Raw genomic sequence first — 15,842 nt, 5'->3', positions numbered from 1 at the left:
TCCTCAGCCGGCTCCCCAATTCCGTCGCTGTAGTGATCTCGAATGTCACGTTTTATAGGGAAAAAAAGGGAAGGAGGGATAAAGCGGAAAATACTATGGTTGGTGACTCCAAGTTCTTAGATCTTTAAGAACAAAATCTAAGGAGGAGGCATGTCTCAGATCCCGACAATTAGGGAAACATATCGTGACCGATCACATCCTCGAGTTTCTAAGACCATCATGCTACCGATTTGGTATTTAGGCGAGAAAAAGTAAAGAAATAATACCTTGTCGTGGTCGAAGCCACCAGGGCTGGGCTTGCGCCTCCTCCAGTGCCGTATTAGATTCTTGCCGACGGGGCCCTGCTAGGGTTGCTCGAAAAAGTCTAGATCTGCGATGGTGCTTGTTCACTTGCCATCCCTTGACCTGAGACGCCATCTATACCTCGAGAGATTGTGCCACCACAGGGAAATCCTAGTTGGCGGAGGAAGGAAATGAGATCGATTTTGGGGAAGAGGGGGAAGGGGTGCTTTTATATCCCTCCCGTCATGTACTAGGGCTCTTACTTAGGTGGGTCGGAGGCCTTAGCAGCTTATTTGGATTGAAATGTCAGAAGCTATGGCCCACAAACTTAGCCAGCCCAAGTTTCATAGATACATTCCATCATTGTCATCATCTGTTGCTACTCTGGAACCTAGGCTAAACAATGTAAAACTTAGAGATATGTTTATGATTGTTTGTCCTTCTGAAGGCAAATACCCTAAATTGCATGAGGGTGGTGGAGTACATGAAGAAGAAGAGAGTATGTTATTAGTTGCTACTTTGTTGTGTCATTATGAATCAGGATCAGGACTTAGTCACAGTCTTTGTTGTTCGTCTCTTTCTTGCAACCAATAGGTACGATTATTGGGCTGTTGCTAGTTAATTTTAAAGTAATGTCATCATCTTAGTGATTGGATCTATATGGGTCTCCATTCACAAGACATATTATCCATCAATTTGAATTAAGTGTTAATTTAGACTAGTAAGAGGTGATATTTCTTTCTAGGCCTTTTTGTTGGTCTATTATTTATTTAATCGCCTAGACACACTTGAGAGCTAGTCGTTGAAAGAAAAGAATTCTAAGTTGCTAACATTAGTTGTGGAAACTAGCTTAGTGCCATCAGAGGCTCAACACAGTGTGGATGCAGCGGCATACATGTTGTGCCCCTTAAAGCAGCAGACTGAAGTTTAATGTAAACTAGCTTACTTGACTTGTATTATTGCCTCCTATCTAAAGCAATTTACTCTAATTTTTTTCACTTGGTTCTTAAAAACCATTAAAATCTATCCTATTTTGCATAAATTTATACAATCTAATTCCAAATTATGCTATCATTAAAACTTTTATCTTGGTCGCAAGCCATCACCCGATAATACACACGAACTATTTAGTCACATGACTTTCCCCATCGAAATTTACACTCCTCAATCCTTCGAGACATTACTAAAGTCAACTTCTCCAGATTTAGTTTGATATGGACATTCATGTGACTTCAAGTGGATTTACACAGGACGATAGATTTGAGTTTTCACCATTTAATCCTACTTGAGCATATTTTACATTAGGTGGCAAATATTCTTATTTTTCTAGGGACACACCTATTTCTAACTCTTTGAATCTTAGGTGAATACCTATTGGATTAAAATTTCAGGAATTTCAAAGAGGAACAAAGTATTTAATTTCGAAATTTTTATTCAACTCGCAGAGCATAGGATAGGATGAAAAATGATTTAAATTTTACGAATTTTAATCTTTTCACTTGTGAACGAAAAAAAATTATAAAACAATAAAAATCCCTGGTACCATCGTCTCTTGTGTTCCAAGTCCAACAGCAGTGACGCTGATGGTTGTGCTCACCCACCGGCACGCCGTCCCCGACTACCAAACAGCCGGCCGGCTCCGACGCCGTCATCCCGTTCCGTTGCCCCGTCTTGTCCAAGCGGAGAGATCCAAACCAAGCGCCACCCAAAAAAAAGTTTCAAAAAACCATTCCCACTCCCAAACCAATTCATCAGATCGAGCGCCGCCTAGGGTTTGCCCCCACCCCACCCGCCGGCGATGCCCGCGTCCTCTGTCTCCGGGGGCAGCGGCCCCGGCGGCGTCTCCCCGGACGCCATCATCGAGTGGCTGCAGGACGAGATGGGGTACCCGTCGGCCCCGCCCGCACCGGAGCAGCTCCGCAAGATCTGCCGGGGCAACATGATCCCCGTCTGGTCCTTCCTCCTCCGCCGCGTCCGCTCCGAGCGCACCGTCGCCACGGCGCGACGGAACATCATCGTCCACGGCGTCGCGGCCAGGCGGGCGCGGGAGGGAGGGCCCGGCGCGGGGGCGGGCGACGCCGTGGCCAGGGAGGCCGAGGCCAGGGAGCGGGACCTCGCCGCCGAGGAGGCTGAGCGGCTGCGCGGGGTCGTGCGGAGGCAGCGCAAGGAACTCCGCGCGCGCATCGCGGAGGTCGCCAGGGAGGAGGCCGAGCGCAAGCGCGTCCTCGGCGAGCGCTCCAATGCCAGGTACCTAAAATTGTAGCGGAATTACGGGGCACAAGCGGGTGATTAGCTGTAGACAGTTAAATTGATTCCACACTCTGGTATTCAGTTTTGCAGCTTGCTAAATCAACTGATAGAAATGCCCAAAATAAATGCAAAACTTCCTGACTGTGACTACCCACTGATAGGAATGTACGAAAGTTGAGGATTAACTAACTGAATGGTGCTGGCTGGTAAAAGTACTGATATATTTGCTTAAAAGCTGGAAATTTCACTCCCAGTTGGATTTTGATGGGAATGGTCTTTGCTGTAATCAAAGAGATTTTTGCAGATATGCCATCCAGAAGATTGGCACTTAGCACAAAGCCACTCCAAATATTTGGTGCATTTTGTTGCCAGCCTAAATGCTGATTCATTAGTAAAATGCATTATATTTGTATTCATACCAATTTCTAGAACCAGCACAGGTATTTAATGTTGCAGCTTAGTAAATATGTTGACATATATGCGCATTGCACAAAATTTTGCATTAACAGGCCAAGATGTGCATGTCAGTGAACTTGCTGACAAGAATACCCGAAAAGTTATACCTGATAGGTTGATTTCAAATTCATCAATTCAATGCGCTCAAGTTGTCTCTCTTTCAACGATAAGCTTGGAACAATGATAAACATGCCAAAATTGCTGTCTACTTACTATGATTATATATAGTGGCTACCTTCTCCTACTCCGGGCACATGCTGATTATTCTAATTTCAGTAGTCCATTGATGTGATTCATGGGATGTTGGTCTAGTCGTTAGGCCTGTCATAATCTTAGCATGTAGAAACAGTTGACAACTTGACATTTCTATTCTGGCACACTGAAGCAGCTGACATCAGTTTTTGTGGTAGTTGTTTTATGATGAGCATTAGTATGATGTGTTCGCATATGATAAGTGGTACTGCATTTTAGTTTTTCGATTCATGCGTGGCAATTTCATCCACCTACTTATCAGAAATGGTGGCAAGTGGTGATGTTGTATTTGTAGCAGATCAAGAATAAATGACAAGTATCCCTCTTTTTTTCTTAAAAAAAATTAGGCACAAGCAAGTTATGCTTGAGGCATATGAGCAGCAATGTGACGAAGCATGCAAAATATTTGCTGAATATCAGCGCCGCCTGCATCAGTTTGTTAACCAAGCAAGGGATGTGCGAAGGTCAAGTATGGGTGTGTCTGGAGCTACAGATGCTGTTGAGGATATACAATTGCAGAGTGAGAGAGATGATCTTTACTCGACTGTCAAAAGCAATAGGTTGTCAGAAGATCTTGTAGAAACTGCAGGTGAAAGGAGTATTCGGAAAGCATGCGAAACTCTAGCTGCAGATATGATTGAAACAATCCGGAGTTCATTCCCAGCATTTGAAGGGAGTGGCATTAATTCAAGTTGCCAATTAGATGCCGCAAAGCTGGGCATTGACTTGGATGGTGAAATACCAACAGATGTTAGAGCTGTGGCATTGGACTCCTTAAAGAATCCTTCCTTGCTTCTGCAATCAGTCATTACCTACACATCGCGCATGAAAACACTTATACATCGAGAAACAGACAAGATTGACATACGTGCTGATGCAGAACTGTTGAGGTACTACTTTTCTTGTTTTATATTCATCTATCTTACTCCATTTCAAGAATAGACATGAAAAAGAGTTCCACGTAGTTTTACTTTTTGTCTCACATAGCGCTGATTCTGTGGACAGTATTCTTTCATGAATCATGAGTCATGACTTCTCGACCATTCTTGGTGGTCTAATTATGTTCTCATGAGTGCGATCAGAGATTGTGTTATATACATGAGTGGCTGGAGTTTTAATTGTGAAATCGTTTTACTTTTAGTTTTAGGCTTTAAAATATGTGTATCTAGATTGTTGGAAGTGAATTATGGAATTGAATATTTTAATAGAACTTTAATGGAAAAATGTATTGTGAAATTTCTGTTATTTTTTTATAGTCAATATGTGTTCTGAACTGAGTTGCTAAAATATATTAAATCTTACTAAGTGAGCTGCTTATATTTCTTTGGTTTAGATGTTAACCAGATATACATTCTTTTCCGTAGGTATAAATATGAAAATGAGCAGGTCATTGATGCTGCTTCAACTGATGCAAGCTCACCCTTACCGTATCAAGTGTATGGCAACGGGAAGGCTGGATCACAGCTGTCAACTCGAGGAACATATGACCAGCTACTAGAAAGACAGGTTGTTGCTTATGAGGTGTTTTTTGGGACGATTCTTATGAGATTTTTTTGATGGTCCTATTAGCACAAGGAGTATTGTCCGCCACCTTCACAGGAAAAGAATAAGCTGATACTGTTCTCTTCTGATTCCAGACTTTTCATGAAATGAAATAAGCATCTTTTACATTTCTGTATTCTTCTACGTCATCTGTTTGCTCACAGAAATTGGAAGTTTCAAGTCATCTCTTAGGATCTTAGCACTATATTATTTCGGCCTGTTTTTTCATTATTCTAGACATTCAATGTTCCTGATACTGAATTCACTTTCTAAAAGCAAAATTACTGAAATGGTAGTAGCTGATGTTTTAAAATACTCAATTCCAGGAAGGAAAAAACATAATTGGAACATTTGTTATGGTTTTGCCTAACTCTTATTCAAAAAAGAAATTTCGTCATTTTATCAGCTCTACTTTCTCCACAGGCTGCTTTAAGATATTGCATTGTGTCTTTCGCACAGAACCTCAAACAAAGCACATGATGCTGAGGTTAACTTTCTATATCACATTTTGACTTTCAGAAAGAACATGTTCAACAATTCTTAGCGACAGAAGATGCTTTGAACAAAGCTGCAGAAGCTAAAGCTCTATGTCAGAAGCTCTTGCAACGCCTACATGGCACTGTTGATATGGCAGGAAGTAAGAAGCTGTCTACTGGGAACATCTCACAGAATGTGAACAACAGTAGACATTTAGAGGTACTTGTTTGAAAGTGTTATGCTACAGTGAAGTCGTTTTATGTGCTTCTCGCAAAAAATAGTATTTCTAATGCTTATGATCAGAGAGGAACAAGAGTAACAATGTAACATGTGCTCTAAGTTATATAATTTCATGTTCCAGTTTCACATTGTCAAGAAGTTTAGATATCCAGGTTATGGAAATAATACCTATTTACTTGTCTTGAGCAGTGTAAGAATGTAAGTTCATTTTAAGCACCATGCTTGTTAGAAAACATAACAATATCTAGCTGAACGCATGAGCCTAGGCAATTACAAAAGAAGTCAATTACAAAGAAGTCTCTCATGGCAGTGGTAAAACTTCTGTTTAAAGCTGCATGTGCTTGCTGCTCCTAAGCTCATTAGTCGTACAATTTCCTTTTCCAATTTTAGCATATAAAAAATAGATTATTGATAGCCTTTTCCTGATAACATCGTCTACCACATTTTAGCTGGACGTTTGGGCCAAGGAAAGAGAAGTTGCAGGACTAAAAGCAAGCTTGAGTACTCTAACTTCTGAGGTACAACGTTTGTATAAGTTATGTGCCGAGTGGAAAGAAGCAGAAGATTCACTGAAGAAAAAGTGGAAGAAAATCGAAGAATTTGATGCACGGCGATCAGAACTGGAGTGCATTTACAGTGCTCTTCAACGGGCCAATATGGTTAGCCTGCAATCTTGTGACTTTCTCTACCAACTCTTAGGATTTGTTTGGTATGGGCATGGATTTAGGAATGAAAGTCAATTGCAGTTGCTTATTCTTGCCGGCATAGATGACATCCAATATGGTGGTGTAATGAGCGTTAATGTAACACTTGCTTATTCTTACTAAGAGTTATGTATTTAATATTTGTAGTGGCTGGCAGCTTGTAGGTAGTAGGAACTACGCAGAAATATATGTTTATTGTGGTGGAGCCTCATGGGGCTTGGTCTTACTCTCAGTATTTGATCATCAAATACCATAAGTCATTTACTATGTTGACATCAAACCTTGATGATATAGGATGCATCAGCATTTTGGGAGCAACAACCATTATCAGCTAGAGGATATGCAGCAAGGACAATTATCCCTGCGTGCAATGCTGTGGTAGACATGTCAACAAACTCGAGGGATCTCATAGAGCGAGAATTATCTGCATTTGGCCAGAGCTTGGATAATAGCTTATGCAAGTTGCCAGCGACTCCTCAGGTTGGTAACATTATTTGTGTTTGGGTTAATTGATCGCTTCTTTCCAAAATCATATTTGTTTGCTATGTTCCTATATCATTCTCATTTTTATCTGCTTTACCTGAACAAATTGGATAAGGATGAGCCACTATAAATATAGTAGATAATTTGTAGTCCTACAGATACCATCTTTATTATGCTGCCGTTATCGCTGTTGAAACATGTCCAGCATACTCACTTTTCAAAATTCTAGCTCTGATTAGAATGACAACTTTTGGTGCATTTTAACAAATCATAATTTAGACTAATAAAGATAAAAGTTTTTGTCTCTACCTTGGTGCATACCCCTTACTGTAAGCCATTGTTATGAATTACAGTTGAACTTCTCTTTGAGTAACCCCATTAATCATTGCTATGCCTTTGAAGTGTCTGATCCATTATCACAGATGTACTTCAATCACTTGCTATTCTGCTGATATTTCCCTATTGTAGGCCCTTTTGGAGGCTCTGGGTTCTAATGGTGTGACAGGATCAGAAGCACTTGCAGCTGCAGAGAAACATGCAGCTTTGTTGACTGCAAGAGCTGGTGCCAGAGATCCATCTGCTGTGCCATCTATATGCCGCATCTCTGCTGCTCTTCAGTATAATTCGGGTATGTTCAAAGCTACAGGTGTTGTTATACGTTTTTGGTTCAGCAATGCATATGTTGGTCTTTGTAAACCATGTTAACTTATCAAGTCTGGAAGTGTTATCTTTCATTACCGAATGTCATAATGTAAAAAAGTATAGTCAACATGAAATTATATGCAACTAACAGTACTGGAAAGAACGTTGTTGTATTATCATGATGTGATGCATACAAGAAATCACGAATGTAACGATCCTTGTGCTGATATCATTTATTGAAATGAAAAATATTTTGATATTTTCTTGTCTGCTGGTACATTCTACCTATAACTCGCCGGTTGCAACAAATGATCAACTGCTATCACTTGCCATATGTGACTTGATTTGTCAACTGTTTTGGTATCCCCCCCCCCCCACCCCCGAAGTTGTAGAGAGTATACTCACATGTTTCTGGTGGCCTGATTAATAGTTTCACCAGGTACAGAAGGTACAGATTCTGGCTTGGCTTCGGTGTTAAATTCACTGGAGTTCTGCCTAAAACCTTGTGGTTCCGAAGCTAGCATATTGGAGGATTTATCGAAAGCTATTAACTTGGTGCATACACGAAGAAATCTTGTTGAGAACGACCGTGTTTTGCTAAACCGTGCACATCGTGCTCAACAAGAATATGAAAGGTATATCATATTCTGTTAATCTTTTTTTTTTGGTTCCTTAGCAGTAGCTATTTGCTGAATCCAGTCAGAAACTGCTTCAATACAATGGAGATATCTTGTCTATTGCATTTTTACTCTATTTATCCAGTTGGAATACTTTATTCTATCCGGTCAAATGAATGTCTTTTCCTGCTTACTGCACATTTCAAGAACGTGTACTGATGTGTCCTTTCTTTTTGTAGAGTGGCCAACTATTGTCTTAAATTAGCCGGCGAACAAGAAAAGGTAGTGAGTGAAAGATGGCTGCCGGAACTGAGAAATGCAGTTCAAGAAGCTCAAAGGTGTTTCGAAGATTGCCAGCGTGTTAGGGGCCTGGTAAGTGAATACTAGCTTTTATTTACATCTTTGCGGTTATGCTATGGAATCATAGAGTTACCACTTAGCAATCAATTATGACACGTAAGGGTGGGCTGAACTTAAATGGGACTATAGTTGGTGTAGTCTCACTGTCTTTGCATGAGATAAGTGACGGCACTAGGAAAACTGCTCTACTCCACTCTTTTTTCTTAAGAGAGGAATACTATCCTCCATTATTTTTTTATATAGAAATGCTCCACCCGTTGCTTCTCAATTTTCATTTGGCATAACCATTGTCCAAAGTTTTCATTGTTTGGTTGGGGAGCCCCTGTTTTCAGCTTACCTCCAGTGGTAGTGTAGCATTTTGTTTGTTCAAGAGAGCATCTCCAGTTGCCTTTCTGCCATTCCCTATCGACTTTTATTTCACTTATGTTTTCTGTTGCCGGCTTGCTGACCTATCATCAACCGTACCACCATGCAGAGGGCTAATGCAGTTATGCTTTTGTAACTTCCAGGTTGATGAATGGTACGAGCAGCCAGCAGCAACAATTGTGGACTGGGTAACAATAGATGGGCAAAGCGTTGGTGCCTGGATCAACCTCGTGAAGCAACTGCACATGGAAATCTCCAGACGTACACTTGCCATGTCATCGGTAGGTGATGACTAAGAAAAGCAGCTGCTGCCGCTGCGATTTGATTCTCTGGGGGTTTCATGATTGGTTGAGTTCGATGCCAAGAGATCTATCTCCTCGATAGCTTTGTGCCATTGTAATTTATACGCTTCTTTTTTGGTTTGGCTCGTAATTAGTTCCTTACATGTGCTTTTGTATGTTGTCATGTGTTCAATTTGTCATTTGGTTTACAGAGTCGAGCCTCACTGATGTTCCTTCGGTTCATGCTATAGATTGCTCTCTGGCTATGAATGGTTTCAATTGGACGCGCATCTAGATAGCCCAAAGGGTGAAATCCAACAAATGTGCTCCCCATTCTGTAAGTCAGAATCAGCGCACAGGCTGCAAGAGTACAGGCGCTGCAGAATCTGGCACCTTTTGTTATAGACATCGACATTCTTCAAAAAAAAAAAAAAAGGGGGGGGGGGGGGGTGGGGAGAACATTTCGATCCATTCATCTTTAAATTCGAGAAATATATTTTAATCATCCGACAAATGGCCCAGCATAGCCGAATAGCACAGGAAGTTGAGTCTGCATTATGGATAAGCCATGTAGATAAATCAAGTGGCGGCCCCTAGGCGCCCAGCACATAGGCATTGCGTCTAGGCGTTTTCCCGCATAGAGATGCTATGTAGGGAAGTGGCACAAATTGGAAATGGAGAAAAGATGAATCATGGTCATGAAACTTATGGATATGTTGAGTGTCAATTTCTTTGTTTAAGCATGCCATATTTTCTCTATTTAACATGCCATTACTCTAGCCGTCTAAAAAAGTAGGAATGCCTAGCTCTAGGTGGAACCTGATCACCTGCCTAGCAGCTACCATTTCTTGAAACATTGGTCTATGGATCAAGCACTGGAGTACCGGACGGTGATCTCGACAGCGTCCTACTCTCTAGCGTTTCACTTCCATGAGCTGGTCAAGCCAAGCTAGATGGGTTACGTGGTACACGAGTTGATCAGGATGGTGAACTTGGTAGGAATAGCCAAGAAACAACTGGTGCACCGCCCGGTGAAGAGGGCCGGGCTGCGGCCGCACGCCGTCGACGTCGACGACGCCGGCACGGTCGTCATCGTCTGGGTGCCCAAAGACAAGCTACCGGCCGCCGACGAGGGAGGCGGAGAGGAGGAAGAAGCAGAAAGCAAAAGCGAGACAGCAGGCTCTCGGTCGCGGTCCTGCACGGCTTCGCGGGCGATGGGATTCTGACTTGGGTGCTTCAGGTTGTAGTACTGCTGCATTGCACTTTACTACAGGCTATTGCTGGTCTGTAACAGCATAACGCACTGCTCCAGCTGGTTGGAGCACTGGCGAAGCACTGACGTGTACGTCCCAGACTTGCTCTACTTCGGGGGCTCGACATCGCCGGCGCCCGGCCGGTCCCCGGGGTTCCAGGCGGAGTGCGCGGCGGCGGCGCTGCAGAGGCTCGGGGTGGAGCGGTGCGCGGCGGTCCTTCAGCTACTACGGGTTCGTGGCGTTCAGGATGGCCGAGGCGACCCGGGTCTACCACCCGAGTGCTTTCTGGTAGATCGAGTCAGAACACATGTAAATGCTTAGAGAAGCTTACGGAAAAAAATCAGGTTTTTTTCACACCTGTACCGACGCATATACTTAGATTGAGAGTAATATGTTTACTGAAGTATCGTTGCTTATATTAACGTTAATGAGATAAAATAGTTAATCATATTTAAATACACTAGTTTTTATTTACATTAAAAATTACAATTTTATATAAATACTTAACCCTCTCTTCATTTAAACATCTGGCCATAAACAATAACATTATTCATACCCTTAAAAGCCTCGGTAGGCTCCGGTCTTATTCATTAAGAACGGACCCAGTGCTTTCTATGCTGTACAGTGTTTTCAGTTGTGCCCACAGTCGAAATAACATTAGCCTGGCCTGACCTGACACATTACGTACACTGCGTAGCACAGAATGAAATAACTCAACTTCGTCTCTCATAAATACTTAACGGTTTGACTAAAATTTAATCAAATTTTAAAACTTTAAAAATAAATAATTTTTTAAAATTTAGTTTAAAAACATAAAAATCATACGTATTAGTTTATCTTAATTTTTATAATATTATATTTTTATTAGATATTATAGTTATATTCTAATAAAAATAGTTGTCAAAGTTGCATGTCGAAAATCGTGAAAAATAAAAAGTCATGTATTTTTTAATCGAGAATAATGACTAGAAGAATGTGAATATATGTCACTAATTTTTTTTTTTAAAACGGATGTCTTTCTCCTTTTATAACTCAACGTATCTTAAAAACCAATAATGGAAGCAAAACCAGAGAGAATCAATCTGCTAAGGAAATATAAAAAAAAACATATTGCTCTCGTGGATGTATATGAACCCTAGTTTCTATTGAAACTCATCTCACAGGTCATCACCATAAAAGATAATAACTTGAGGAAAGAAACCTTCAAAGCAAAGAATATAACCGGTAGAAGAAATTATCCAAATTGATGATATAAAGGCAAGAGAATTTAAGACTCACTTGTATACATATGTATATGAATTTTATGGCTCTAGCAACAAGAAAAATAACTTTCCAAGATGAAAAAATTCCAGCTCAACAACCAGAACAAAAACACAATAAAAAGAGAAAAACTTGTAAACTTGCAAGGGAACCAATAGAGGAAAATTAGAAGGAGGTGAATACTGTTGAGAAATCTCTGCTACCGGATGTAGTACAGAGATCCCTAAGAAAACAATTATAAAAAGGAGATACAATGTAAGAGAAAAGACTTTCTCTTCTTTATTTATCTGTATTTACAATGAGGGATGCTGTCCTGTATATATAGTGCTAAAACCTCTAAGAGATATAATCAATCTATAAGAGATAGAGACCTATTCCTAGAAGGTCAAATCTTTAGAGATCAAGACAGACCCAAATTCTGTTGTAAACTTTCAGGTTTCCTAACACTCCCCCTTGGTCACTTCTCGCGAAAGGCATATGTCTTACCAAAAACTCCCCAAAAACCCAGTGAGAAAAATTAGAAGAAAGAGTACATAGATCGCGGCATGGTCACACGAATTGCCTCATTAAAAACCTTAACATGAGAAACTTTAGGAAAACTCATCTAAGGGAAAAAGAGTACAATTCACCCAAAATGCTTCATATAATCTTCATAATTAATTTTTGGCACTTAAACTACTTGACTAAGATTTAATTCTTCATACTAGTATTATGTAAAAATTCTCCTCCTGAAATGTGCAACTCTCTAAGTCTCATCATCCTAATGCAACGAACACATCTTTCAAAAGTAGATACGGGGAGAGACTTAGTGAATAAATTTACAAGATTTTCACATGACTTGGTATGCATTACCTTTATTTCGTTCATCTTATGCAATTCATGAGCATAAAAGAACTTAGGGTTCATATACTTTGTTAAGTTGCTTTTCACATATCCTGATTGCACTTGTGCGGCACATACAGCATTATCTTCATAGATAATGGTAAGAGTGTTAGTAGTGTTCAAACCATATGACTGCTGGATATGATTGATCACTCTTTTAAGCCATGCGCATTCCCGTACGACTTCATATAAAGCTATTATTTTCAAGTGGGTCGTCAAAGTAGATACAAGATTTTGCTTTGACGATTTCCAGGAAATTGCAGTTTCACCACATAGGAAAACATAGTCAGTTAGTGATTTCCTGTATGCGGGTCTGACAGATACCCAGTATTTGCGTATCCAACCAAACTTAGGTCTTGATTCTTTCTGTAGAACAGACCCAGATCTTTATTACCTTGCAAGTAACGCAGAATATCCTTCAAGCCCATCCAATACCTTCTAGTGGGCTTTGCACTGTATTTGGAATTCTGGTCCCAATACTTCCTCCCGCTCTTCCCTAGGTCTATAAGAACCATGGAGGTTTTAGAAGGAAATATTTTTCAAAACCAAACGGCTCTAACACCTTCCGAGTGTAGTTTGACTAATGTACTAAAATTCCATCTGTCATATGCTCTAGCTACAGGCCCAAGAAAAATTTGGTTTTACCCAAATCTTTCATTTCAAATTCATACTTCAAGTACATGATTGCTTCTTCTATTTCTTCTTTTGCACCGATGATATTCAGATCATCTTCATATGCAAAAATCTATTTTGGGACCGGACTGTTTCAACCCATATAACGACTTCTTCAATTGTATGTTGTAAAGGTGTCTATTTCTTCTATCCTGATTCGACAATGGTATTCCTTCAGGTACCTTCATATAAATATCCTTCAGGTACCTATACAGTCACAACATCCATCAATTTTATTTTCAACTCCAAATTAACTGCCATTGAGATTAAATATCTAAAGGTAATGTCACCCATCACCAGAGAATATATTTCTTCATAACCAACACCTGGTTGTTGAGTGAAACCTTGTACCATTAATCGTGCTTTTTACCTCACAATTTTATTCCTTTCATTCCTCTTAAGAACAAAAAACCACTTGTATCCTACTGGTTTGATGTGGGGAGGTGTGCGGCATACTGGCTCAAAAACCTCTCTTTTGTTCAGAAACAACAGTTCAGCTGTTATTGCTTTCTGCCAGTCTTCCAATCTAATCTCATTCTACATAGTGAGCGATGCAGGCCCAATGTCATGATCTATAACTGTGGTAATTTTATTTGTGAAGTATGTGTCAACTATTATGGTTGCTTTATTCTAGGATTTCCCTGAATCCACACAGTTTATTGCTATTTCATCATGGGCTATACTTTCAGGTGCTTCTACATCTTGCTCTTCATAATTTCTTACAGATGGAGCAAGGTCCTTTAGTTTACCAGCGTCGATTTCAGCGCGCACATTTCTTCATGCATGGGAAGTTTCAAATCCGGTATGCCTACTTTCTGAGGTTCCATACTATCGCCAGGTCTCAACTGGCTCCCCTTTATTTTACTTCGGGGCATTTTTATGATCGGTTGTGGTAAGCTCTCATTTCTCACTTTCGCCAGACATCTCTGGCTATTTGGGACTTGAGAAAACCGAAATTCTTGTCCTTTATTTATTTTTTGGAGCTCCTAGGATAAGATGAGGGGTACCATCCTTTAGTACTTTCACCCTCTTAGATGCTTTGTGTGCAGGCACATGCGACTTAGTCACGCTCTTCAAATCATAAAAATGATTAGGCAAATCGTTTGCTAATTTATGCAAAATGATAATTTTCTTTACTTCATCATATGCTTCACTAGTGCAAGGATTATGTGCCGCAATTCCTTCAGGCTGCCAAATTATTTCCTGACATTCTTCATCCAAGGGTATATTTCCTCCCCCTAATGATAAAAAATTATTTTCATCAAATATGCAGTCAGCGAAGCGGGCCGTATGCAAGGTCCCATAGCGGTTCGCTGTGGCGGCGATATTGGCACATAAATCAAACATCTAGGTTTGCGTAAATGAGAATTTTTGGAAATACCCCTTGCACTAGTTGCATAGTTAAAAGGATGTTATAGGAAGATGATCTATAATTAAATGAGAGCTGCCGCATGTAAGACTGCATATCCCCAATATGTAGCAAGCGAATTACAATGCTGCAACAAAGGTCTAGCAATAAACTGTATTCTTTTAATCAACGCTTCGGCTAGTCCATTCTGAGCGTGGACATGCGGTACAAAATATTCAACTTTAATTCTCATACCAGTGCAATAATCATCGAATGCTTTAGAAGTAAATTCTCCAACGTTGTCCATTCTAATGGATTTCACGCTATGATCCAAAAATTATTCATGCTTTGTATGATCTGCAAGATCAACTTTGCAAAGACGTGGTTGTAGGTAGATAATAGACATACATACGATCACGTTGAGGATACGTCTATCAATACCATAAAGTACTAAAACGGGCCAAAAAATGGCTGAGTAGGACCACAAATATCCCTTTGGATTCTGTCTAGGAATGCATGGATTTCTTCTTTTACCTTCAAGGTAGACGATCTTATTATTAATTTCTCAGTAGCACATACAGGGCATACAAAATCTTCCTGATTCAGGAAATTCTTCATATTTATGACATGACCTTGTTTCTCATCATTCAAAGACCAGGGTGACCTAATGACATAGGGAGAATAATTCTGCATTATGAGTGAACACTTCAGGTGCTTTAATGTGAGTGTATTACAAACCACTGCTCATTGAGAGAAGTTTTTCTAATATTCTAACTTCACTATCACGCCTAGTGATGAGTAGGTGTTCCTAACCATCACCTTCACCAATTTCTACCTGAAAACTGTTAGCGTGAATATCTTTAAAACTTAAGTAATTTCTTATAGATTCAGGATACAATAATGCTTATTCCATGTGCAAAGTAGTTCCCATAGGTAGTATGATTGTGGCTCTTTCAGAGCTTTCTATGCATTTATCAGTACCAGTGACAGTAATCACTTTTCTAGAACTATTACTAATAGACTGAAAATACACCTTTTCTCTTAAGATGGTGTTTGTGGTTCCACTATCCACAAAACACACTTCCTCCATGCAGACGCCACACATATTCTATACCAAAAAAAATATTATTTGCAGCTAAGCTTGCTCTTCTTGAGCTTCCATTCATTCATTCAATCCTTGTAAATTCAGCAACTAGATAAATGGCTAATTACTCTGATTCTAGATAGAGTCTGTGAAATATTCGACCACTTCTTCTTCAATGACTTTCTTTTTTGCTTCATCCTTCATGACATCTTCTACGTCAGTGGTGGAGGGCAAAGTAGAGGCATCTGCATTCTTCATTGGGAGGTCTTTTACCGCCAGTGGGAGCATCATCAACTTTCATGTGAGATGCTTCCCTTTCAATTGCGGCTACTTTGTTCACTTCCATACCCATTGCAATGGTGAGGTGTGCTTCTGGTTGCTCCTTTTTCTT

The 15,842-nt window shown here is 40.2% G+C and overlaps 2 protein-coding genes across 3 annotated transcripts; both read left to right on the top strand.

Moving 5' to 3' along the window:
- The first annotated feature begins 1,842 nt into the window (after positions 1 to 1,842).
- Positions 1,843 to 9,209, top strand: LOC133897249 (AUGMIN subunit 5). Of its 2 annotated transcripts, none has more exons than XM_062337900.1 (10): positions 1,843 to 2,529; positions 3,588 to 4,130; positions 4,605 to 4,746; positions 5,302 to 5,478; positions 5,949 to 6,158; positions 6,498 to 6,683; positions 7,155 to 7,314; positions 7,768 to 7,963; positions 8,185 to 8,317; positions 8,815 to 9,209. In XM_062337900.1, exons 1-10 carry the CDS (start codon positions 2,081 to 2,083, stop codon positions 8,965 to 8,967), a joined length of 2,349 nt encoding a protein of 782 aa, XP_062193884.1. In that variant the 5' UTR covers positions 1,843 to 2,080; the 3' UTR covers positions 8,968 to 9,209. The 2 variants fall into 2 exon arrangements, with proteins under 2 accessions (XP_062193884.1, XP_062193883.1); XM_062337899.1 differs by having other exon boundaries at positions 7,759 to 7,963.
- Positions 9,210 to 9,935: 726 nt separating this feature from the next.
- Positions 9,936 to 10,526, top strand: LOC133896945 (uncharacterized). The gene is made up of 2 exons (XM_062337566.1): positions 9,936 to 10,138; positions 10,226 to 10,526. The coding sequence occupies exons 1-2, from the start codon at positions 9,936 to 9,938 to the stop codon at positions 10,524 to 10,526; spliced, it is 504 nt and encodes a 167-aa protein (XP_062193550.1).
- The last annotated feature ends 5,316 nt before the right edge of the window (positions 10,527 to 15,842 follow it).

The sequence above is a fragment of the Phragmites australis genome, chromosome 17 (genome assembly GCF_958298935.1).
Source record: "Phragmites australis chromosome 17, lpPhrAust1.1, whole genome shotgun sequence".
NCBI lineage: Eukaryota > Viridiplantae > Streptophyta > Magnoliopsida > Poales > Poaceae > Phragmites > Phragmites australis.
Note: the sequence above shows the minus strand (reverse complement) of the source record. Positions and strands in the feature narration are given on the sequence as shown.

Excerpts from the sequence above, each read along its gene's own strand:
- LOC133897249 (XM_062337899.1), top strand. The coding sequence starts at position 2,081 with ATGCCCGCGTCCTCTGTCTCCGGGGGCAGCGGCCCCGGCGGCGTCTCC. Across the intron at positions 2,530-3,587 it reads GGCGAGCGCTCCAATGCCAG|GCACAAGCAAGTTATGCTTG; the intron begins GTACCTAAAATT and ends AAAAAAAATTAG. Across the intron at positions 6,159-6,497 it reads CTCTTCAACGGGCCAATATG|GATGCATCAGCATTTTGGGA; the intron begins GTTAGCCTGCAA and ends TTGATGATATAG.
- LOC133896945 (XM_062337566.1), top strand. The coding sequence starts at position 9,936 with ATGGTGAACTTGGTAGGAATAGCCAAGAAACAACTGGTGCACCGCCCG. Across the intron at positions 10,139-10,225 it reads AGCGAGACAGCAGGCTCTCG|GCTATTGCTGGTCTGTAACA; the intron begins GTCGCGGTCCTG and ends ACTTTACTACAG.